General features: G+C 41.6%; 2 protein-coding genes across 2 annotated transcripts in view; one reads left to right on the forward strand and one right to left on the reverse strand.

Moving 5' to 3' along the window:
- Positions 1 to 18,257, forward strand: part of dpys (dihydropyrimidinase) — a 53,366-nt gene extending 35,109 nt beyond the window's left edge. The window contains exons 8-9 of the mRNA XM_029736336.1: positions 17,562 to 17,769; positions 17,967 to 18,257. Of these exons, the coding sequence (XP_029592196.1) occupies positions 17,562 to 17,769; positions 17,967 to 18,026 (268 nt within the window). The 3' untranslated portion in view covers positions 18,027 to 18,257. The remainder of the gene's footprint in view (positions 1 to 17,561; positions 17,770 to 17,966) is intronic.
- A 2,684-nt stretch (positions 18,258 to 20,941) lies between these two features.
- Positions 20,942 to 25,839, reverse strand: LOC115176362 (dendritic cell-specific transmembrane protein-like). Its single transcript, XM_029736337.1, has 4 exons — positions 25,762 to 25,839; positions 22,053 to 23,123; positions 21,583 to 21,921; positions 20,942 to 21,364 (listed from the first exon to the last, which is right to left on the reverse strand). Exons 2-4 carry the CDS (start codon positions 22,704 to 22,706, stop codon positions 21,308 to 21,310), a joined length of 1,050 nt encoding a protein of 349 aa, XP_029592197.1. The 5' UTR covers positions 22,707 to 23,123; positions 25,762 to 25,839; the 3' UTR covers positions 20,942 to 21,307.
- Positions 25,840 to 26,949: the final 1,110 nt, after the last annotated feature.

Here is a 26,949-nt window from a genome sequence, read left to right on the forward strand (position 1 = left end):
GGATATAACTAGCTATGGTACAGCCTGGATATAATTAGTTATGGAACAGCCTGGATATAACTGTCTATGGTACAGCCTGGATATAACTAGCTATGGTACAGCCTGGATATAACTGTCTATGGTACAGCCTGGATATAACTAGCTATGGTACAGCCTGGATATAACTAACTATGGTACAGCCTGGATATAACTAGCTATGGTACAGCCTGGATATAACTAACTATGGTACAGCCTGGATATAACGAACTATGGTACAGCCTGGATATAACTAACTATGGTACAGCCTGGATATAACTACCTATGGTACAGCCTGGATATAACTAGCTATGGTACAACCTGGATATAACTAGCTATGGTACAACCTGGATATAACTAGCTATGGGACAGCCTGGATATAACTGTCTATGGTACAGCCTGGATATAACTAGCTATGGTACAACCTGGATATAACTAGCTATGGTACAGCCTGGATATAACTAACTATGGTACAGCCTGGATATAACTAGCTATGGGACAGCCTGGATATAACTACCTATGGTACAGCCTGGATATAACTAGTTATGGTACAGCCTGGATATAACTGTCTATGGTACAGCCTGGATATAACTAGCTATGGTACAGCCTGGATATAACTAGCTATGGTACAGCCTGGATATAACTAGCTATGGTAAAGCCTGGATATAACTATGGTACAGCCTGGATATAACTACCTATGGTACAGCCTGGATATAACTAGTTATGGTACAGCCTGGATATAACTAGCTATGGTACAGCCTGGATATAACTAACTATGGTACAGCCTGGATATAACTAGCTATGGTACAGCCTGGATATAACTAGCTATGGTACAGCCTGGATATAACTAGCTATGGTAAAGCCTGGATATAACTAACTATGGGTCAGCCTGGATATAACTAGTTATGGTACAGCCTGGATATAACTAGCTATGGTACAGCCTGGATATAACTAGCTATGGTACAGCCTGGATATAACTAGCTATGGTACAACCTGGATATAACTAGCTATGGTACAGCCTGGATATAACTAACTATGGTACAGCCTGGATATAACTAGCTATGGTACAACCTGGATATAACTAGCTATGGGACAGCCTGGATATAACTGTCTATGGTACAGCCTGGATATAACTAACTATGGTACAGCCTGGATATAACTAGCTATGGTACAGCCTGGATATAACTAACTATGGTACAGCCTGGATATAACTAACTATGGTACAGCCTGGATATAACTAACTATGGTACAGCCTGGATATAACTACCTATGGTACAGCCTGGATATAACTAGCTATGGTACAACCTGGATATAACTAGCTATGGTACAACCTGGATATAACTAGCTATGGGACAGCCTGGATATAACTGTCTATGGTACAGCCTGGATATAACTAGCTATGGTACAACCTGGATATAACTAGCTATGGTACAGCCTGGATATAACTAACTATGGTACAGCCTGGATATAACTAGCTATGGGACAGCCTGGATATAACTACCTATGGTACAGCCTGGATATAACTAGTTATGGTACAGCCTGGATATAACTGTCTATGGTACAGCCTGGATATAACTAGCTATGGTACAGCCTGGATATAACTAGCTATGGTACAGCCTGGATATAACTAGCTATGGTAAAGCCTGGATATAACTATGGTACAGCCTGGATATAACTTCCTATGGTACAGCCTGGATATAACTAGTTATGGTACAGCCTGGATATAACTAGCTATGGTACAGCCTGGATATAACTAGCTATGGTACAGCCTGGATATAACTATGGTACAGCCTGGATATAATTAGTTATGGTACAGCCTGGATATAACTACCTATGGTACAGCCTGGATATAACTAGCTATGAGACAGCCTGGATATAACTGTCTATGGTACAGCCTGGATATAACTAGCTATGGTACAGCCTGGATATAACTAGCTATGGTACAGCCTGGATATAATTAGTTATGGTACAGCCTGGATATAACTAACTATGGTACAGCCTGGATATAACTGTCTATGGGACAGCCTGGATATAACTAGCTATGGTACAGCCTGGATATAACTAGCTATGGTACAGCCTGGATATAATTAGTTATGGTACAGCCTGGATATAACTGTCTATGGTACAGCCTGGATATAACTAGCTATGGTACAGCCTGGATATAACTGTCTATGGTACAGCCTGGATATAACTAGCTATGGTACAGCCTGGATATAACTAACTATGGTACAGCCTGGATATAACTAGCTATGGTACAGCCTGGATATAACTAACTATGGTACAGCCTGGATATAACGAACTATGGTACAGCCTGGATATAACTAACTATGGTACAGCCTGGATATAACTACCTATGGTACAGCCTGGATATAACTAGCTATGGTACAACCTGGATATAACTAGCTATGGTACAACCTGGATATAACTAGCTATGGGACAGCCTGGATATAACTGTCTATGGTACAGCCTGGATATAACTAGCTATGGTACAACCTGGATATAACTAGCTATGGTACAGCCTGGATATAACTAACTATGGTACAGCCTGGATATAACTAGCTATGGGACAGCCTGGATATAACTACCTATGGTACAGCCTGGATATAACTAGTTATGGTACAGCCTGGATATAACTGTCTATGGTACAGCCTGGATATAACTAGCTATGGTACAGCCTGGATATAACTAGCTATGGTACAGCCTGGATATAACTAGCTATGGTAAAGCCTGGATATAACTATGGTACAGCCTGGATATAACTACCTATGGTACAGCCTGGATATAACTAGTTATGGTACAGCCTGGATATAACTAGCTATGGTACAGCCTGGATATAACTAACTATGGTACAGCCTGGATATAACTAGCTATGGTACAGCCTGGATATAACTAGCTATGGTACAGCCTGGATATAACTAGCTATGGTAAAGCCTGGATATAACTAACTATGGGTCAGCCTGGATATAACTAGTTATGGTACAGCCTGGATATAACTAGCTATGGTACAGCCTGGATATAACTAGCTATGGTACAGCCTGGATATAACTAGTTATGGTACAGCCTGGATATAACTACCTATGGTACAGCCTGGATATAACTAGCTATGGTACAGCCTGGATATAACTAGCTATGGTACAACCTGGATATAACTAGCTATGGTACAGCCTGGATATAACTAACTATGGTACAGCCTGGATATAACTAGCTATGGTACAACCTGGATATAACTAGCTATGGGACAGCCTGGATATAACTGTCTATGGTACAGCCTGGATATAACTAGCTATGGTACAACCTGGATATAACTTGCTATGGTACAGCCTGGATATAACTAACTATGGTACAGCCTGGATATAACTAGCTATGGGACAGCCTGGATATAACTACCTATGGTACAGCCTGGATATAACTAGTTATGGTACAGCTTGGATATAACTGTCTATGGTACAGCCTGGATATAACTAGCTATGGTACAGCCTGGATATAACTAGCTATGGTACAGCCTGGATATAACTAGCTATGGTAAAGCCTGGATATAACTATGGTACAGCCTGGATATAACTACCTATGGTACAGCCTGGATATAACTAGTTATGGTACAGCCTGGATATAACTAACTATGGTACAGCCTGGATATAACTGTCTATGGTACAGCCTGGATATAACTAGCTATGGTACAGCCTGGATATAACTAGCTATGGTACAACCTGGATATAACTAGCTATGGTACAACCTGGATATAACTAGCTATGGGACAGCCTGGATATAACTGTCTATGGTACAGCCTGGATATAACTAGCTATGGTACAACCTGGATATAACTAGCTATGGTACAGCCTGGATATAACTAACTATGGTACAGCCTGGATATAACTAGCTATGGGACAGCCTGGATATAACTACCTATGGTACAGCCTGGATATAACTAGCTATGGTACAGCCTGGATATAACTGTCTATGGTACAGCCTGGATATAACTAGCTATGGTACAGCCTGGATATAACTAGCTATGGGACAGCCTGGATATAACTATGGTACAGCCTGGATATAACTAGCTATGGTACAGCCTGGATATAACTACCTATGGTACAGCCTGGATATAACTAGTTATGGTACAGCCTGGATATAACTAACTATGGTACAGCCTGGATATAACTGTCTATGGTACAGCCTGGATATAACTAGCTATGGTACAGCCTGGATATAACTATGGTACAGCCTGGATATAACTAGCTATGGTACAGCCTGGATATAACTGTCTATGGTACAGCCTGGATATAACTAGCTATGGTAAAGCCTGGATATAACTATGGTACAGCCTGGATATAACTAGCTATGGTACGGCCTGGATATAATTAGTTATGGTACAGCCTGGATATAACTAACTATGGTACAGCCTGGATATAACTAACTATGGTACAGCCTGGATATAACTGTCTATGGTACAGCCTGGATATAACTAGCTATGGGACAGCCTGGATATAACTGTCTATGGTACAGCCTGGATATAACTAGCTATGGTACAGCCTGGATATAACTAGCTATGGTACAGCCTGGATATAACTAGTTATGGTACAGCCTGGATATAACTAGCTATGGTACAGCCTGGATATAACTAGCTATGGTACAGCCTGGATATAACTATGGTACAGCCTGGATATAACTATGGTACAGCCTGGATATAACTATGGTACAGCCTGGATATAATTATGGTACAACCTGGATATAACTATGGTACAGCCTGGATATAATTATGGTACAACCTGGATATAACTATGGTACAGCCTGGATATAACTATGGTACAGCCTGGATATAACTATGGTACAACCTGGATATAACTATGGTACAGCCTGGATATAATTATGGTACAACCTGGATATAACTATGGTACAGCCTGGATATAACTATGGTACAGCCTGGATATAATTATGGTACAGCCTGGATATAATTATGGTACAACCTGGATATAACTATGGTACAGCCTGGATATAACTATGGTACAGCCTGGATATAACTATGGTACAGCCTGGATATAATTATGGTACAACCTGGATATAACTATGGTACAGCCTGGATATAATTATGGTACAACCTGGATATAACTATGGTACAGCCTGGATATAACTATGGTACAGCCTGGATATAACTATGGTACAACCTGGATATAACTATGGTACAGCCTGGATATAACTATGGTACAGCCTGGATATAACTATGGTACAGCCTGGACACAGTAGGAGGTGAAGGAAGTGGCTCTTTCATTCAGTTGGTCCAACACACACCAGCTGAGACCATGCCCACAAGTCACCAGCCGTGACATCACCGCTGTGTCATCTGCATTGTTCAAATTAAGATCATTTAAAAAGGAAGATTTGCACAATTTGATCTCTTTTTGCACTGAATCCATTGGGCATATGTTAATGTTTTGGGAAATGAAATAGTGGGGTTATGAATAATCCCAGTGAGCAATTCAACATGCTTATGTAAGCACTGATGTTTGACAGTAATATCCGGTTGGGACGTAGTCATTTTTTTAATGTTGAGGTTGACACATTTTCTCATAAATTGAGACCTGATTACTCTGACTCTTCATCACAATACAAAATACCTGAATGTTTAGATTTAAATAGTTATTTTAAGTCAAATATATGGTGTTGTTTAGGCCAAAGGGAAGGGTTGCATAAGTGTCATTCCTAGAGTAAGAAAAGAACGGACATTTGTAATCTATATGAGGCCGCAGATGTGGAACTATACTCCCCAATCTCAACAGACAGAGATACAGTGTGTCCCTGTTGTGCACGTGTTTACCCCCCCCCCAAACAAACAAACAAACACACACACACACACACACACATACACACATCTGTACCGTACATATCTCTACTAAGCAGTAAACTAGACTAGCGTATGTGTGCATGCAAGGCAAGGAGATAGCAACAGCCATAACAGGCTTACATAACCCAGCAGCACTGCTCTCTTTCCTATGGAATCTGGGCTAGGTCCCTCAAGGCAAATCACAAAGTGTTGATGTGAGCTGAAGAAGGGATAGGAAGAGGGATGAACCCCAGTGTCATTTTCCTGTAAATGAATTTCATGATAATGTGAGATAAGGCTCTTGGAAGTGTTGCTCAGCTCAGCTTAGACAGACCTTGTGAATATTACTAATGCATGCAGCTCTGCAATAAGGAAGAGATCTTGTCCCTACCTCCCCTCTTAGCCTTGATGACGACATCATGTCCAATTCTATTTCAGATCAATTCTAGTGTCCCAAGCTTGTGAGGTTGTCAAGTCTCAGCACCCAGAACCAGATGAGCTACTGGATTATGTCTTTTAACATTTTAATGGGCTGTGATGAGAGACTAAGGTTGTATAGTAATCCTATAGTATACAATTACATATTGCTGTACAGTATAGTAGCATTGTTTGTTGTACAGTATGTGTGCTGCCACTGTGTTATAGTCCTATAGTGGGATTGAGGCTTTGTAGCTCATAATGTTACATTTTTGTAACTATAAATTCATCTGTGAAACTGCGTCATTAATTGGCCTAAATACGGTTTAAAAACACCAGGGTCCGGAGGCAAGACTCAGTTATGGAATGCAACGAAGCTACAGTAGGTCTGCATCCCAAATAGCATCATATTCCCTACATAGGGCTCTGGTCAAAAGTTGTGCACTATGGGAAATAGGGTGCCATTTAGGACATATCCTTGGGTTTGTGTCATTAGGGTACCGGAGGGATGGAGAAAATAACTCTCTATTCGTCTTAATTATTTAGTCTTTTAGCCTAGTGTCCTTCTTCCCCTTTTTTTATTCTTTTTAATTTTAATTTTATTGCCGCTACACAAGATGACTGTGGAGGGAAATATTACCTGTCATAGCAGCATTGTCATTAATTATTCATTATAACAATTATTCGAATTGTAAGATTGCTTTCTCTCTTCTAGCTGCTCATATAGTTTTATAGTTGTAATTTCTTAGCAGCAACCAATTAAAGGTTAAAGTTTTACCTTCCATTAGACACAGCGTTTCTTAAATACAAACTTTAAAAGTGATCTGTATCCTCTGTGAGTTAATTTAAACTGCTCATTTAGATTTAACGTCTCATTCCAGCAGCCCTAGGCATATGGCAGACAGAATAATGTCTGGATACCCGGGTAGCAGGCAGGACTATTCTTTTTAGTGTGCTTATGCAGCACTTCTCAAATAGCTGCCACAATAGTACTGTAAGAAAACACAGAAAATGTTTAGACACAATTTATTGACTGAAAAATATTGCAGATGACGTGCCTTGTAAGCTGTTTTTCTCACCATGTTCCAAATACTATTATGATGTATTGGTACTTAGACCAGAGAATGTCATTTGCCAGTAGCTTTTTCTGAGTTTTAAATGCCAAATACATTTAAACTCAGTTTTTCACAATTCCTGACATTTAATCCTAGTAAAATTTCCCTGTCTTAGGTCAGTTAGGATCACCACTTTGTTTTAAGAATGTGAAATGTCAGAATAATTGTAGAGAGAATGATTTATTTCAGCTTTTATTTATTTGTATTTATTTAACCAGGTAGGCTAGTTGAGAACAAGTTCTCATTTGCAACTGCGACCTGGTCAAGATAAAGTGAAAGCAATTCAACACATACAACAACACAGAGTTACACATGGAATAAACAAAACATACAGTGAATAATACAGTAGAACAAAAGAAAACAAAATGTCTATATACAGTGAGTGCAAATGAGGTAAGATAAGGCAATAAATAGGCCATGGTGGCAAAGTCATTACAATATAGCAATTAAACACTGGAATGGTAGATGTGCAGAAGATGAATGTGCAAGTAGAGACACTGGGGTGCAAAGGAGCAAGATAAATAAATAAATACAGTATGGGGATGAGGTAGGTAGATAGATGGGCTGTTTACAGATGGGCTATGTACAGGTGCAGTGATCTGTGAGCTGCTCTGACAGCTGGTGCTTAAAGCTAGTGAGGGAGATATGAGTCTCCAGGTTCAGAGATTTTTGCAGTTAATTCCAGTCATTGGCAGCAGAGAACTGGAAGGAAAGCAGGCCAAAGGAGGAATTGGCTTTGGGGGTGACCAGTGAGATATACCTGCTGGAGCGCGTGCTACAGGTGGGTGCTGCTATGGTGACCAGTGAGCTGACATAAGGCGGGGCTTTACCAAGCAGAGACTTGTAGATAACCTGTAGCCAGTGGGTTTGGCAACGAGTATGAAGCGAGGGCCAACCAATGAGAGCATACAGGTCACAATGGTGGGTAGTGTATGGGGCTTCGTTGACAAAACGGATGGCACTGTGATAGACTGCATCCAATTTGTTGAGTAGAGTGTTGGAGGCTATTTTATAGATGACATCACCGAAGTCGAGGATCGGTAGGATGGTCAGTTTTACGAGGGTGTGTTTGGCAGCATGAGTGAAGGATGCTTTGTTGCGATATAGGAAGCCGATTCTTGATTTAATTTTGGATTGGAGATGCTTAATGTGAGTCTGGAATGAGAGTTTACAGTCTAACTAGACACCCAGGTATTTGTAGTTGTCCACGTATTCTAAGTCAGAGCCGTCCAGAGTAGTCATGCTGGACGGGCGAGCAGGTGTGGGCAGTGATCGATTGAATAGCATGCATTTAGTTTTACCTGCATTTAAGAGCAGTTGGAGGCCACGGAAGGAGAGTTGTATGGCATTGAAGCTCGTCTGGAGGTTAGTTAACAGTGTCCAAAGAGGGGCCAGAGGTATACAGAATGGTGTCGTCTGCATAGAGGTGGATCAGAGAATCACCAGCAGCAAGAGCAACATCATTGATGTATACAGAGAAGAGAGTCGTCCCGAAAATTTAACCCCGTGGCACACCCATAGAGACTGCCAGAGGTCCGGACAACAGGCCCTCCGATTTGACACACTGAACTCTATCAGAGAAATAGTTGGTAAACCAGGCGAGGCAATCATTTGAGAAACCAAGGCTGTCGAGACTGCCGATAAGAATTTGGTGATTGACAGAGTTGAAAGCCTTGGCCAGGTCGATGAAGACGGTTGCACAGTAATGTCTCTTATCGATGGCGGTTATGATGTCGTTTAGGACCTTGAGCGTGGCTGAGGTGCACCCATGACCAACTCTGAAACCAGATTGCATAGCGGAGAAGGTACGGTGGGATTCGAAATGGTTGGTAATCTGTTTGTTAACTTGGCTTTCGAAGACCTTAGAAAGACAGGGTAGGATAGATATAGGTCTGTAGCAGTTTGGGTCTAGAGTGTCACACCCTTTGAAGAGGGGGATGACCGCGGCAGCTTTCCAATCTTTGGGAATCTCAGACGATACGAAAGAGAGGTTGAACAGGCTAGTAATAGGGGTTGCAACAATTTCGGCAGGTAATTTTAGAAAGAGAGGATACAGATTGTCTAGCCCGGCTGATTTGTATGGGTCCAGATTTTACAGCTCTTTCAGAACATCAGCTATCTGGATTTGGGTGAAGGAGAAATGGTGGGGGCTTTGGCGGGTTGCTGTGGGGGGTGCCGGGCAGTTGACCGGGGTAGGGGTAGCCAGGTGGAAAGCATGGTGGATTTATCGGTGGTAACAGTGTTTCCTAGCGGTGCTCTTATTCTCCATGGACTTTACAGTGTCCGAGAACTTTTTTGAGTTAGTACTACAGGATGCAAATTTCTGTTTGAAAAAGCTAGCCCTAGATTTTCTAACTGCCTGTGTATATTTGTTCCTAACTTCCCTGAAAAGTTGCATATCACGGGGGCTATTCGATGCTAATGCAGAACGCCACAGGATGTTTTTGTGCTGGTCAAGGGCAGACAGGTCTGGAATGAACCAAGGACTATATATATTCCTAGTTCAAACATTTTTGAGTGGGGCATGCTTATTTAAGATGGTGAGGAAGGCACTTTTAAAGAATAGCCAGGCATCATCTACGGACGGGATGAGGTCAATGTCATTCCAGGATACCCCGGCCAGGTCGATTAGAAAGGCCTGCTCGCAGAAGTGTTTTAGGGAGCGTTTGACAGTGATGAGGGGTGGTCGTTTGGTCGCAGACCCATTACAGATGCAGGCAATGAGGCAGTGATCGCTGAGATCTTGATTGAAAACAGCAGAGGTGTATTTGGAGGGCGAGTTAGTTAGGATGACATCTATGAGGGTGCCTGTGTTTACGGATTTGGGGTTGTACCTGGTAGGTTCATTGATCATTTGTGTGAGATTGAGGGCATCAAGCTTAGATTGTAGGATGGCCGGGGTGTTAAGCATGTCCCAGTTTAGGTCACCTAGTAGCACGAGCTCAGAAGATAGATGGGGGGCAGTCAATTCACATATGGTATTGAGGGCACAGCTGGGGGCAGAGGGAGGTCTTTTGCAAGCGGCAACAGTGAGAGACTTGTTTCTGGAAAGGTGAATTTTTAGAAGTAGAAGCTCGAATTGTTTGGGTACAGACCTGGATAGTAAGACAGAACTCTGCAGGCTATCTCTACAGTAGATTGCAACACCGCCCCCTTTGGCAGTTCTATCTTGGCGGAAAATGTTATAGTTAGCGATGGAGATTTCAGGGTTTTTGGTGGTTTTCCTAAGCCAGGATTCAGACACGGCTAAGACATCCGGGTTGGCAGAGTGTGCTAAAGCAGTGAGTAAAACAAACTTAGGGAGTAGACTTCTAATGTTAACATGCATGAAACCAAGGCTTTTACGGTTACAGAAGTCAACAAATGAGAGCACCTGGGGAGTGGAGCTAGGCACTGCAGGACCTGGATTAACCTCCACATCACCAGAGGAACAGAGGAGAAGTAGGATAAGGGTACGGCTAAAGGCTATACGAACTGGCCGTCTAGCACGTTTGGAACAGAGAGTAAAAGGAGCAGGTTTCTGGGCACGATAGCATAGATTCAAGGCATAGTGTACAGACAAAGGTAAGGTAGGATGTGAGTACATTGGAGGTAAACCTAGGCATTGAGTAATGATGAGAGAGATATAGTCTCTAGAGACGTTTAAACCAGGTGATGTCATCGCATATGTAGGAGGTGGAACAACATGGTTGGTTAAGGTATATTGAGCAGGGCTAGAGGCTCTACAGTGAAATAAGACAGTAATCACTAACCAGGACAGTAATGGACGAGGCATATTGATATTAGAGAGAGGCATGCGTAGCCAAGTGAACATATGGGTCCAGTGATTGGTTGGGCTGACTGGGAACACGGCGATTCAGACAGTTAGCAGGCCGATGCTAACAGTTAGTAGGCCGGGGCTAAAAAGCTAGCAATTAGCAGACGGGCTGGCAAGCTAGCAGTTAGCAGACCGGGTTAGCAAGCAAGCACTTGGCAGACCGGCGCTAGCAGTTAGCAGACCGAGGCAGGCAAGCTAGCCTTTAGGGGACGTCGCGATGGGGATAAGTCTGTTTTTGCCTTTTCGTGCGGTGACGTCGATAGACCAGTCGTGGAATTAGTAGGGTTCCAAGTAGCTCTCATTCTGCTAACCGGCTACCGGTTGACGCGCCTGAGGGGCCTGTTGGAATCCTCTGGCAGATTATGTCGGTATTCCAGTCATAGAGGATCGGCGGGGTTCTGTGCCCCGTACCGGCAGTAGAAGGGGTCTGGATATTGTAGCCCAGGAGTGGGCTTCGGTGGTAGCACAGGAGCCCTGGCCGAGCTAGCTTCAGGCTAATTGGTGCTTGCTCCGGGATGGAAACACTAGCCAGGAGTAGTCACCCGGGATTGCGGTTAGCTAGTTGCAAAGATCCAGATGAAAATGTTCAGAGTTTGCGGTAGGAATCCGGGGATATGGGAAATAAAATAATAATAGGCCCGTTATGCTCTGGTTTGAGTCACGTTGTTCGAACTGGTGAGAGCTTTCCGAGCTTAAGGTTAGCTGATGACCGCTAGCAGTGGTTAGCTGACTGATATCTGGTAGGTAGTTAGCTGGCTAGCTTCAGTTGAGGGATTCCAGATCCAAAGTAAATAGAAATACTTTAGAAAAAAAACAGATCCACACCACATTGGGTGAGGCGGGTTGCAGGAGAGTATTTAGAAGTTGAGGTTTAGGAAAATATTTTTAAAAGATGTAAAATGATATGTACAAGGGACACGACAGGACAAAGACGTCTGACTGCTGCGCCATCTTGGAAATCACATTCCCAGTGAGTCAGAAGTTTACATACACTCAATTAGTATTTTGTAGCATTGCCTTTAACTTGGGTCAAACGATTTGGGTAGCCTTCCACATTCACCCTCTGAATGACACACATACACAATCCATGTCTCAATTGTCTCAAGGCATAAAAATCCTTCTTTAATCTGTCTCCTCCCCTTCATCTACACTGATTGAAGTGGATTTAACAAGTGACATCAATAAGAGATCATAGCGTTCACCTGGTCAGTCAAAAGCTCAGCGGAAGGCCTTGAGGCAGATACATAAAGCTTATTAAAGAGCAGTGATACTAGCAAGAGCAGTGTGTCGGTTTCTATTTTTCTTATCTTATTCAACCGTTACCATTCACCTTCAACAAAGAGTGCCTCTTGAATTTTGGACATGGTCATTCTATGTCATGGAAAGAGCAGGTGTTCTTAATGTTTTGTACACTCGGTGTATATAGAATCAATATGTTGGGAATTCACATTTGTGGGAATTTTATTCTGAAGTATTTAATACTGCATGGACTAAATCAAATGGAGTGCTCTGCTCAGCACTACCAATCCTTTGTGAATGTTTTCCTGGAGAGAACACAAACCCTGTGACATTTAGAGGAAACATGAGGTCATGTTTCATACCTCACGGAAAAAGCAGATTAAATATTATGTCAATTTAAAGGCACTGGGAAATGTCCTCTTTGATTTCCAAATGATAAAAATGTAAATAATCACTCTCTCTTCATCTACATTGATTGAAGTGGATTTAACAAGTGACATCAATAAGGGATCATAGCTTTCACATGGATTCACCTGGTCAGCAGTAGCGGAGCGTGGGTAAAATCACTGAGGAAGCCATGCCAGTAAAAAAGCCATATTACAACCGATGTTGTGATAATTGCGCTGTTTGCTCTATAACCCCTTCGATCATACACTACCGCGATATACAATAAGGCGTGACAACAAAAAGACAACAGTCGCACAGATGCGGAATAAATTAAACTACACATACATTTGTTTCATCACAAAACCGAAGAGCAGCATCTGTCCAGTGAAGTCCACAAAGCAAATATTGCATACAAACCGTTATCACCTACAGCATGGTCAAGCACGTAAACATGTTAGACAGTTTACTAAACAACTGCTGATTTAGAACCACGGAGTTACCGCAAATCAGCACAAAGACATCAGGAGCACTGCTATTCCAGCACCAAATATATTTCAACATCATCAAATCAACAAGGCTATATATGTTTAGTTTAATACGCTGAAAACAAACAAAGATACAAAAACAACTTAGTCCAAGGCCACATGTTTGCATCAACCAATCAAATGCTACGGCGGCAAAATATTATACTATTTTGGTCAAGACAGCGTCAGATACATGGTATACACATACTGAGACAGGGGCGCTGTTTCCCTCGCTCTGATGATTTCTCCGGTAAGATTCAGCCACTTGTTAATTGACGGAAAATTATGAAAACACAAGGAGAGACAAAATATAAATTAATGTATCATTTAAATGTTTTTATTGGTCAAATATTTGGGAAAGCCTGGCTTCCCTTGGCATCCACGAATACACGCCACTGTTGGTCAGTCTGTCATGGAAAGAGCAGGTATTCCTAATGTTTTGTACACTCAGTATAAATATATATATACAGTACCAGTCAAAAGTTTGGACACACCTACTCATTCAAGGGTTTTTCTTTATTTTGTAGAATAATAGTGAAGACATCAAAACTATGAAATAACACACATGGAATCATTTAGTAACCAAAAAAGTGTTTAACAAATCAAAATATATTTGATATTTGAGATTCTTCAAAGTAGCCACCCTTTTCCTTGATGAAAGCTTTGCACAGTCATGGCATTCTCTCAACCAGCTTCACCTGGAACGCTTTTCCAACAATCTTGAAAGAGTTCCCACAAATGCTGAGCACTTTTTGGCAGCTTTTCCTTCACTCTGCAGTCCAACGCATCCAAAACCATCTCAATTGGGTTGAGGTCGGGTGACTGTGGAGGCCAGGTCATCTGATGCAACACTCAATCACTCTCCTTCTTGGTCAAATAGCTCTAACACAGCCTGGAGGTGTGTTGGTTCATTGATAGTCCCACTAAGCACAAACCAGATGGGATGGTGTATCGCTGCAGAATGTTGTGGTAGCCATGCTGGTTAAGTGTGCCTTGAATTGTAAATACATCAGACAGTGTCACCAGCAAAGCACCCCAACACCATCAAACCTCCTCCTGTCACGGTTGTCGTAAGGAGAAGCGGACCAAAGTGCAGCGTGTGTGTCGTTACACATTTTATTTACCCTTACTATTTATATCTTACTATGGTCAGGACGTGACACCTCCATGCTTCACGGTGGGAACCAAACATGCAGAGATCATCTGTTCACCTACTCTGCATCTCACAAAGACACAGCGGTTGGAACCAAAAATCTATAATTTGCATTCATCAGACCAAAGGACAGATTTCCACCGGTCTAATATCAATTGCTGGTGAAGCAAGTCTCTTCTTCTTAAGGGTATCCTTTAGTAGTGATTTCTTTGCATCAATTTCACCATGAAGGCCTGATTCACGCAGTCTCCTCTGAACAGTTGATGTTGAGATATATCTGTTACTTGAACTTGGTGAAACATTTATTTGGGCTGCAATCTGAGGTGCAGTTAACTTGAATTAATTTATCCTCTGCAGCAGAGTTAACTCAAGTTTCATCATAGCACTTGATGGTTTTTGCGACTGCACTTGAAGAAACTTTCAAAGTTCTTTAAATGTTCAAGATTGACTGACCTTCATGTCTTAAAGTAATGATGGACTGTTGTTTCTCTTTGCTTATTTGAGCTGTTCTTGCCATAATATGGACTTGTTTTTTTACCAAATAGGGCTATCTTCTGTATACCACCCCTACCTTGTCACAATACAACTGATTGGCTCAAACACATTAAGAAGGAAAGAAATTCCACAAATTAACTTTTAACAAGGCACACCTGTTAATTGAAATGCATTCCAGTTGACTAATTTAAGAAGCTGGTTGAGGGAATGCCAAGAGTGTGCAAAGCTGGCATCAAGGCAAAGGGTAGCTACTTTGAAGAATCTCAAATATAAAATATATTTTGATTTGTTTAAAACGTTTTTGGTTACTACATGATTCCATATGTGTTATTTCATAGTTTTGATGTCTTCACTACTTTTTTACAATGTAGAAGATAGCCCTATATATATATATATACACTGCTCAAAAAAATAAAGGGAACACTTAAACAACACATCCTAGATCTGAATGAAAGAAATAATCTTATGAAATACTTTTTTCTTTACATAGTTGAATGTGCTGACAACAAAATCACACAAAAATAATCAATGGAAATCCAATTTATCAACCCATGGAGGTCTGGATTTGGAGTCACACTCAAAATTAAAGTGGAAAACCACACTACAGGCTGATCCAACTTTGATGTAATGTCCTTAAAACAAGTCAAAATTAGGCTCAGTAGTGTGTGTGGCCTCCACGTGCCTATGACCTCCCTACAACGCCTGGGCATGCTCCTGATGAGGTGGCGGATGGTCTCCTGAGGGATCTCCTCCCAGACCTGGACTAAAGCATCCGCCAACTCCTGGACAGTCTGTGGTGCAACGTGGCATTGGTGGATGGAGCGAGACATGATGTCCCAGATGTGCTCAATTGGATTCAGGTCTGGGGAACGGGCGGGCCAGTCCATAGCATCAATGCCTTCCTCTTGCAGGAACTGCTGACACACTCCAGCCACATGAGGTCTAGCATTGTCTTGCATTAGGAGGAACCCAGGGCCAACTGCACCAGCATATGGTCTCACAAGGCGTCTGAGGATCTCATCTCGGTACCTAATGGCAGTCAGGCTACCTCTGGCGAGCACATGGTGGGCTGTGCGGCCCCCCAAAGAAATGCCACCCCACACCATGACTGACCCACCGCCAAACCGGTCATGCTGGAGGATGTTGCAGGCAGCAGAGCGTTCTCCACGGCGTCTCCAGACTCTGTCACGTCTGTCACATGTGCTCAGTGTGAACCTGCTTTCATCTGTGAAGAGCACAGGGTGCCAGTGGCGAATTTGCCAATCTTGGTGTTCTCTGGTAAATGCCAAACGTCCTGCGCGGTGTTGGGCTGTAAGCACAACCCCCACCTGTGGACGTCGGGCCCTCATACCACCCTCATGGAGTCTGTTTCTGACCGTTTGAGCAGACACATGCACATTTGTGGCCTGCTGGAGGTCATTTTGCAGGGCTCTGGCAGTGCTCCTCCTGCTCCTCCTTGCTCCTCCTGCTGCTCCTTGCTCAGAAAGGAGACACGTTCTATCTCCTAGAGATGAACGTACTTTGGTGCGAAAAGGGCAAATCAAATCCCAGAAGAAAAGCAAAGGACCTTGTGAAGATGCTGGAGGAAACAGGTACAAAAGTATCTAGATCCACAGTAAAACGAGTCCTATATCGACATAATCTGAAAGGCCGCTCAGCAAGGAAGAAGCCACTGCTCCAAAACCTCCATAAAAAAAGCCTGTTTGGCCATAATGACCATCGTTATGTTTGGAGGAAAAAGGGGGAGGCTTGCAAGCCAAAGAACACCATCCCTACCGTGAAGCACAGGGGTGGCAGCATCATGTTGTGGGGGTGCTTTGCTGCAGGAGGGACTGGTGCACTTCACAAAATAGATGGCATCATGAGGCAGGAAAATTATGTGGATATATTAAAGCAACATCTCAAGACATCAGTCAGGAAGTTAAAGCTTGGTCGCAAACGAGTCATCCAAATGGACAATGACCCCAAGCATACTTCCAAAGTTGTGGCAAAATGGCTGAAGGACAACAAAGTCAAGGTATTGGAGTGGCCATCACAAAGCCCTGACCTCAAACCCATAGAAAATGTGTGGGCAGAACTGAAAAAGCATGTGCGAGCAAGGAGGCCTACAAAACCTGACTCAGTTACACCAGCTCTGTCAGGAGGAATGGGCCAAAATTCACCCACCTTATTGTGGGAAGCTTGTGGAAGGCTACCCGAAAGGTTTGACCCAAGTTAAACAATTTAAAGGCAATGCTACCAAATACTAATTGAGTGTATGTAACTTCTGACCAACTGGGAATGTGATGAAAGTAATAAAAGCTGAAATAAATCATTCTCTCTACTATTCTTCTGATATTTCACATTCTTAAAATAAAGTGGTGATCCTAACTGACCTAAAACAGGGAATATTTACTAGGATTAAATGTCAGGAATTGTGAAAAACTGAGTTTAAATGTATTTGGCTAAGGTGTATGTAAATTTATGACTTCAACTGTATATATATCTTATAACTTGTAATGTCCTCATTCAACACAGTATCTGACCAATTAGGTCTGCATCTGCGTGTTTGTGTGTGTGCCCGTGCGTGTTTGTGCGTGTGTAGAAAGATCTCTGCAGCTACGCACCACCAGGCTGTGGATTACAACATCTTTGAGGGGATGGAATGCCACGGTGTTCCCGTGGTGACCATCTCCAGAGGGAACGTTGTCTATGAGAGAGGTCAGCTGAAGACCCAGCCAGGACAGGGCCGCTTCATCCCCAGACAGCCCTACGCAGAGTTCATCTACAAGCGAGTCAACCAGAGGGAACAGGTCTGTCTCAATATTATAGCGTTTTGTGACATATCGCTTTATTATAAAGTTTCATAATGTTCCGTGACTACATCTATAATGTGCTATTCATGTATTTATAAGGCCCAATAACACTTTATAAGAAGTTTCATCAAGTGTTGTAGTTATACCTGTGTTATTAACTGTGGTTTTTAAAAAGCTGTTTGTTTGTTTTCCAGGTGGGACAGCCTAGTCCTGTAATCAGGAAGCCTTATGATGGTGAAATCATCGCCATATAAAGGAATGGAACTCATCATGAAAGAGACTGTTTAGCTCAGGATCTACATGCAACATGTCCGTGAATTTTGTTATGCTGGACCAAGATAAAATGTATGTTTGTTTGAATGCAGATGCCAGTCAATGTTTTAATTCTGATGATATTATGTTGCCAAACTATTTAGTACAATTTATACAATTGCATAACATGTATTATGTTATTACTATGTGAAATAAACACTTGCATAGTTATATTTGATGATGATGATGCCCATTTAAACACTTAACTTCCAACAATATGTCTTTGTTACTGTATGTTTGTATCTGGCATGTTGGACATTGGATGAGAGTGTACCCTTACCTCCGTGTTAGACTATGGCTGGGATACCTTCAAATGCAGGTTGTCTAGAAGCGCACAGTGTTTCACATTGAAAGCTAATTTCCACTTGAGCTGACATCCACAGCGTTTACCATGAACATGAGCTTCACAAACTCTGGGGAAAATTGTCAGTAGTGCAGCGCACAGTGCTGCAACGTGGCCTGCACTGCAAGGCCCAGTGCTATTGTCACACAGCATCACATTACACATTGGGATTGTCTCCTACTGGGCATTCTGGCATGCTGGCGTGGTACTGAGCCACTGGGGCTCTGCAGACATAATGTGAGTTTATCAGAGGAAACGCTACGGGTCAGTGGCAGCAGTGTGTGAGTCACAGTCAGCCCACTCATCTCTGTGCCTTCTCTGTGGCGCTGCCTTCTCTTTCACTGTGCCTTCTCTTTCACTGTGCCTTCTCTTTCACTGTGCCTTCTCTTTCACTGTGCCTTCTCTTTCACTGTGTCTTCTCTCAGTAACAGACCTGGGTTAAAATAGTATATCTTTTCTTTCAAAAACTTACACTGCACTTTACGGAGTTAACCTGCCTGGCACAATTGAGCAATGGCATGTCCAATTGTGGTATTAGGCAACATTTTTCACATGATCCTTTATCTTCATATACAGTGAGGTTTGACATTATTGAAGCCCTTGATAAAGATGAGCAAAAATAATTAATATACTGAGCTATATTGTATGCTCCCCAATTTTTTGAAAATTATATTATTTTATACTAATACACTTGCTGAAGAGAAAAGGTAAGGGTAAAAATGATTGACACCCCGGTTTTCAATACCTGACCTTGCGAGGATAACGGTGCTGAGCTTTTTTCTAAAATGTTTTATGAGTTGGAGAACACATTGGGAGCGATCTTAGACACTTCCTCCAAACAGAATCCTTTCAGATCCTTGATATCCTTAGTATGTGCTTATGGACTGCCCTCTTCAATTCAAACCACGTTTTCAATGGGGTTCATGTCTGAGATTGCCATTGCAAAATGTAGATTTTTGTAGACAATTAACTATTTCTTTGTGGATTTTGATGGGCGCATTGGGTTACTGTCTTGCTAGACGATCCACTTGAGGTCAAGTTTCAGCCTCCTGTCAGAGGCAACAAGGTTTTTGGCTAAAATGTCCTTGTACTGGGTAAAGATCATGATGGCATTGACCTTAACAAGGGCCCCAGGACCAGTTGAGGCAAAACAGCCCCAAAACATCAATGATCCACCACCATATTTTACAGTGGGTATGGGGTGCTTTTCTGCTTATGCATTCTCATTTATGAGCTCTATTTTCATGTCATCCAACAAATGTAAATGCCTGGAGTTTGCTAGATGGCATTGGCAATTGGATTGGAACCGGTGCTGTAACGGGGTGCATACTGGTGGCAGAGAAGTCAGGCGCAGGAGAGCGAAAACTGATTTACAACGGTGTCCTTTAATAAACATAAAAACCACCGTAAACAGAACAATCAATGAATGGGTCAAACAAAACCCGGTATCTACCAGCATCACGTACACAAGCACTACAAGAAACAATTCCGGACAAGGACATGGGGGAACAAAGGGTTAAATACACAACATGTAATTGATGGAATTGAAACCAGGTGTGAGGGAAGACAAGACAAAACAAATGGAAAATGAAAGGTGGATCGGCGATGGCTAGAAGGCCGGTGACGTTGACCGCCGAACGCCGCCCGAACTAGGAGAGGGACCGATGCTTTGGTCAGATGACATAAAAATAGAGCTCTTTGGCCGGGCACGCCAGTTGTGGGTTTCGTGTCGAAAGGAGAATTTGCCACAAAATCAACATTTTGCAATGGCCATCTCAGTTTCCGGACTTGAAACCCATTGAAAACCTGTGTTTTGAATTGATTAGTGCAGTCCATAGGAGCAGACTTAGGATATCAAGTATCTGGAAGGATCCTTTATTGAGAAATTGTTTAAGATCCCTCTCAGTGTGTTCTCCAACTCATAAAACAATTTGGAAAAAGGCTCAGTGCCGTTATTCTCGCAAGGTGAGATATTGAAAGGTATTGAAAACAGGGGTGTCAATATTTTTTACCCCTAACTCTTTGAGAAAAAAATGATATTACTTGTTAAACAAAATTGTTCTCTGAGCAATTGTATTAGTATAAATAATATAATTTCCCCATTTTTTGCAGTATAGAATGTAGCTAATAATAATAATTTTGAACCCCGCTGTATATACCTTGAGACAAAATAATCTGGTAAATGTCATATTTCTTAGAGGGGTACGTCTCCTGACTGACTGTCAGCATTCTGTGAAGGGGAATGTGCATGATGGGAACTGAATAGTGGTGTGCACATTTAGGGAAGGTCTGGTTTGCGTGATGATGTCAGCAAAACTGTCCCTGTCGTTTTTGATCAACATTAAACAACTGAAACCGATATCGTGTTTTGCAGGGCTTTGTGTTCTCATTGCAGACAATTACCCTGTGCACTTATGATCATCCAAACTCCATAGGCATGGTAACAATGAAGAAAATGCAGAAGTTAAAGACATGGCATAGAGATACAAGAAGTTTATATCTCAGTTACTGGGATTGATGGCTGTTTTTGTGGTATTTTTATTCTTTAAAATGAAGTGTAATTTTGTCCCAATTATTCAGTGTTTGAACTATTTACATCTCACATTAGATTGCTTCTAAAAGTTGCTTGGAAACCTTGGTAACCATCATTTAACCTTTATTTTTATTATTATAAAAACATGTTTTTTTACCTTTATTTATACAGGTACGTGAATTAACAAACCAAAATACTGTATGTATTTACAATGACAACATGTCATTAGTCTAGATTAGAGTTGTTATATAATGTAACGTGTTACATAATTCACATTTAACAATTCACATTTTCAACAAAAAAAGGGTGTCTCACTTCTTCCTGTAGCAGCAGAAAGTCTAGCTTGCTTACTGAATGGGGTCATTCTCCTGTGGTCTGTAGAGTATTGGACACCAGAAATCTGGCTGATGAAGAAAGTATGGATTAATCAAACAGTACATTAGTAATTTACATATACTGTATCTATTGTTTTACTGAGAAATTAATCTGCACTTTTTCCCTGGGACAATTTATGACAATGTGCAGTACTCTAGGCCACATAAGAAAATCTATGTAATATACGGTATTATACCAATTTAAGATCTCCATCAGTGTTTATCAATGATCTCTGGATTATACAGACCTTCTGAATGAGGGATCTCAGACTGCTTTCCTCAGCTTTCCTGTTCCCTTCCATTCTTGATCTCTTCTTCAGGATCTTAGCATGCAGAAACTCCACCCTCTCCTCAGCATTAGTGGAGAAGAACTGCTCGAACACCATGAGCCTGATCTGTGTGAGCTTGGCAGACATCAGGGCCATGCTGAGAAGGGCAGCTAGTAACACAACCAGAGGCAGGATGGAGTCATAGAGTAGTAGTATGGGTTTAGGAAGGCAACTCTTCTCAAAGATGGACACCTGGTAGGAGAAATCCCTCCTGTTGATCTCCACTGAAATGGGGACACCAATAGCAGTCATGTCTTCCTGAAACAACAATGGTTCAGTAGAGCAACAGGGTTATAGCCTAGTAGCTAGATTTTATTGAATTCATTAATGCAATAAATCATTGACTAAGACTGTATCTTGTTGTGTGTTTTACTAACATAGCTACTTACATTTATGTTCATAATCAAAGGAACATGAAATGGTTCTAGCTCATGAAGTCGCGTTCTGATGACCTCAACTAACCAGAACATGAGTACATCAACACCTATGAACAAGACCCAGGCTAGACAATGGGTGAACACTGGGAAACTGCATTTCAGCATGGCCTTGCCTTCCGTGGCACTGAGTCGAGGGGAAGGGATGGTGATGTAGCGTCTGGCCTCCTTCAATGTGAGGGGGAGCACTGGAGGCCTTCCTTCTGCCTTCTGTTTCTCATCAAAATGAGTGAACGTCCTGGTTATGTACACGTTTTCACATTTCTTGTTGTGGCAGAATCTCCTCAAGTGCAGCACTGTGAAGACCATCAGTAGGAGGAAACTGAAGGCAGAGAAAAGTCTCTGACCTACAGAGGACAGCATGTCCAACGCGGCCAAGATGCTCTTTGCAGTTCCATTCAGAGTCCTCTCACCTCCAACCAGCCTCTCCATCAACTTCTCAGAGTCTCCTCTGGACGTGACCTCCAGATCAGAAACCAACTCCGCCACCCCGAAGTCTGTGAATGCTCTGTGTACGGCGCCGACCCATCTCAACATCCTGACGTAGTTATACAGCGGTGTGGTGTCGACCCTCTTGTCGACCCTCTTGGCCTGCAGGTTGCACACCATACTCCTACTGAGCCCTAGGATGTCCTGCAGTGTGTTCTGGACATTCTTGAGAACCACCTAACTAGTCCCGGCGGTGATGAGAACGTTCCTGCCTCATCCCACAAGACAGCACAAACAGAACCCCAAGGCATCGCACCCTCTTAGAGAGGAACAGAGAGGCCCCCACTACTACCCAGCAGGAGCCTGCTATTCCAGCAGCCACCTTCAGGCCGTACTGCAGGACATAGAGCAGGTAGAGGAGGAGGATGGAGCTCAGGACGAGACTGAAGGTGAGACAGATGATCAAGAGGACTGATCGGTTTCTCCAGCCCTGCCTGGTGTTTGTTGTGTATAGGTCTGCAGCAGCGGACCAGGAGCGATACAGGGTTTGTTTCAATTGAGGGCAAGTTGTTTTCATCATTGATGAAATCACAATACCTGAAAAAGGTAGAAAGACAAATATGTGTCTGATAACACCGTAAATCCTTGAAAATTCCATGACTGAAATTGTCTCAGATTAACCTGTTGGGGTGTAGGGGGCAGTATTTTCACGGCCGGATGAAAAACGTACCTAATTTAAACAGGTTACTACTCTGGTCCAGAAACTATAATATGCATATTATTAGTAGATTTGGATAGAAAACTCTCTGAAGTTTCTAAAACTGTTTGAATGGTGTCTGTGAGTATAACAGAACTCGCATGGCAGGCAAAAACCTGAGAAAAATACAAGCAGGAAGTGGAAAGTCAGAATTGTAGTTCTTCTTTTGATTCTCTATCAAAACTACAGTGTCTTTGGGGTGACGTTGCACTTCCTAAGGCTTCCATTGGCTGTCAACAGCCTTCAGAAAGTGGTTTGAGCATTCTCCTGTCACTGGGCAGATAATAGGAGCTCAGTTACTGTGTGGACTGCCTGGCAACAAAGGGATTGGATATGCGCAGTCACACGAGCGCACCGTTCCTTCTTTTTCTTCTTGAATGAATATGCTATTGTCCGGTTGGAATATTATCGCAATTTTACATTAAAAATATCATAAAGATTGACTTTAAACAGCGTTTGACATGCTTCTAAGTACGGTAATGGAACATTTAGACTTTTCGTCTCTGGTACTGCGCTCGCGCTGTATGCCTTTGGATAGTGACCTGAATGCAAGAACAAAACTGAGGTATTTGGACATAAATATGGAGTATTTCGAACAAAAACAACATTTCTTGTGGAAGTAGCAGTCCTGGGAGTGCATTCTGACGAAGATCAGCAAAGGTAAGACAGTATTTCTAATAGTAATTCTGAGTTTAGGTTGCCCCGAACTTGGCGGGTGTCTGTATCGCTGTGATGGCTGAGCTATGGACTCAGAATATTGAAAAATGTGCTTTCTCCGTAAAGCTATTTTAAAATCTGACACAGCGGTTGCATCCAGAGGTAGTCTATCTATAATTCTTTAAATAATTGTTATATATTTTGTCAACGCTTATGATGACTATTTTTGTAAATTGTTGTGCACATCACCGGAGGGTTTTGGTGGGAATACATTTTCTGAACATCACGAGCCAATGTAAAATGCTGTTTTTGGATATAAATATGAACTTTATCGAACAAAACATACATGTATTGTGTAACATAATGTCCTAGGAGTGTCATCTGATGAAGATCGTCAAAGGTTAGTGCTTCATTTAGCTGTGTTTTGGGTTTTATTGACTCATGTCCTTGCTTGGAAAATGGCTGTGTGATTATTTTTGTCTATGTACTCTCCTAACATAATCTAATGTTTTGCTTTTGCTGTAAAGCATTTTGGAAATCGGACAATGTGGTTACATCAAGGAGAATTGTATCTTTAAAATGGTGTAAAATAGTTGTATGTTTCAGAAAGTTGAATTATGACATTTTGTTGTTTTTGAATTTGCCGCCCTGATATTTCACTGGCTGTGTCCCGTAGGTGGGCCCCCACGTAGCCCATAGAAGTTAATTGGCAAAAAAGTTGTTTGAATGAATCCAAAAGAAACAAGTACAGTGGAAAGAAAAAGGATGTGAACCCTTTGGAATCACTTGGAGTTCTGCACAAATTGGTAATCAAATTTAATCTGATCTTTGCAACAAAAAACAAAGTCACAACAATAGACAAACATAGTCTGCTTAAACTAATAACATACAAATTATTGTATTTTTCTTGTTTATATTGAATACATCATTTAAACATTCACAGTGTAGGTTGGAAAAAGAATGTGAACCCCTAGTCTAATGACCTCCAAAAGCTAATTGGAGTTAGGAGTCAGCTAACCTGGAGTCCAATCAATGAGACGAGATTGGGGATGTTGGTTAGAGCTGCCTTGCCCTATAAAAAACACTCACAAAATTTGAGTTTGCTATTCACAAGAAGCATTGCCTGATGTGAACCATGCCTCGAACAAAAGAGATCTCAGAAGACCAAAGTGTAATAATTGTTGACTTGCATAAAGCTGGAAGTGTTACAAAAGTATCTCTAAAAGCCTTGATGTGTGGAGAAAAAAAGGCACAGCAGACTGTGTTTGTCTACTGTTGTGACCTCGATGAAGATCAGATCAAATTTTATAACCAATTTATGCAGAAATCCAAGTATTTCCAAAGGGTTCACATACTTTTTCTTGCGACTGTAATTCATTTGGTTAGAACTGTGTAATTTCCATTTAACCATTTAATTTCTTTGTAAATATCTGGTAATTTATCTACGTAAAATAAAGTGCTACCCAAGCACACTGAAGAAAAAGATTAAAACAAACAACCAGGCATTCAGAAAGAATAATCAAATAATCTATTAATATCAAGAGGACTGAGATATGCCTGAAATCCAAGAGGATAAATACATATGATTTCATTTGATTTATCATTTCCATAAACATTTTGGGTGAAGTTTAGCATGACATATAATTAGAGGGAACCAAAAGTTGTTTTAATGCTACAGTAACTGTTGACTATATTGGGCAGACACTGGTGTGTCCAACCTTATACCTTAAACATAGTTTTTCATAACCATCCACCATACTTTGGAAAGCATTACTAGAGCCTCACAAATTCAGTATTATCACAACACAGTGTCTCTCTTACCTGCTGGTCCTGTGTGGTATGTCTGTATAGTAGACTATGTGAAATGATAAGCAGAACTCTCAAACTTTCATACCAATTTTAACCTCAACACTTACTCATTTCCCATTTAAAATGTCAGAACATAGTCACCTCCCAGTTATCATCGCAATGGAGGTGTCGCTCACTTAACTGTCTAACCACACTACAGGAGTTCATCTCAACAAACACATGAAGAATAAACTCAAAATACAGTACTGTCACTGTTGAAGTAAAGTATTTTGTGATAGGTGGTTAAATAACTAACTAACGTACTTAATTACTTACTTACTATTCAAGTAGTACAACCTTCAAGCATAAAGCATTGTTGGTCATTCCAACATACCACTCTACAGTTGAATATTGTGTGTAAAAACAGTAAAAGAGGAACTTTCTTTTTAGTTCTGTAGTAAAATGTATTCCTGGCTCTCTCCAAAAGTATAGGTTGTTCTTTCATCTGTAGTGTTGCCAAAGAATTTAGTGGAAGCACAACTTTGCACTCATATGAGGGGAAGTGGAACTGACTGCTCCTTCTTGTCTCTTAACTTCCCCCAGCTTGACCTAAGCCTTGATTTGTGCACATGCTGTATACAGTTCTGAAAGACAAAACAAATGATCTGTAGAGTAGACTGTCGTATAGGTTGGAACCATTAGTGGGACACAAAGGTTGTGACCTCCTTTTTACTCCCAACCTACCTGGAGGAATAAAGATAGTAATGTGTGGATGTTGTGGAACAACCTACCTGGAGGAATAAAGATAGTAATGTGTGGATGTTGTGGAACAACCTACCTGGAGAAACAAAGATAGTAATGTGTGGATGTTGTGGAACAACCTACCTGGAGAAACAAAGATAGTAATGTGTGGATGTTGTGGAACAACCTACCTGGAGGAATAAAGATAGTAATGTGTGGATGTTGTGGAACAACCTACCTGGAGAAACAAAGATAGTAATATGTGGATGTTGTGGAACAACCTACCTGGAGAAACAAAGATAGTAATGTGTGGATGTTGTGGAACAACCTACCTGGTGGAATAAAGATAGTAATGTGTGGATGTTGTGGAACAACCTACCTGGAGGAATAAAGATAGTAATGTGTGGATGTTGTGGAACAACCTACCTGGAGGAATAAAGATAGTAATGTGTGGATGTTGTGGAACAACCTACCTGGAGG

This window comes from Salmo trutta, chromosome 37 (assembly GCF_901001165.1).
Source record: "Salmo trutta chromosome 37, fSalTru1.1, whole genome shotgun sequence".
Classification (NCBI taxonomy): domain Eukaryota; kingdom Metazoa; phylum Chordata; class Actinopteri; order Salmoniformes; family Salmonidae; genus Salmo; species Salmo trutta.

What these genes read in the sequence shown, in the direction of transcription:
- LOC115176362 (XM_029736337.1), bottom strand. Translation starts at nt 22,706, where the DNA reads ATGGTGTGCAACCTGCAGGCCAAGAGGGTCGACAAGAGGGTCGACACC. An exon ending in CTTTGATTATGAACATAAAT is followed by an intron (nt 21,922 to 22,052) that starts GTAAGTAGCTAT and finishes TTGTTGTTTCAG; the next exon opens with GAAGACATGACTGCTATTGG. An exon ending in TGAGATCCCTCATTCAGAAG is followed by an intron (nt 21,365 to 21,582) that starts GTCTGTATAATC and finishes TTTCTTCATCAG; the next exon opens with CCAGATTTCTGGTGTCCAAT.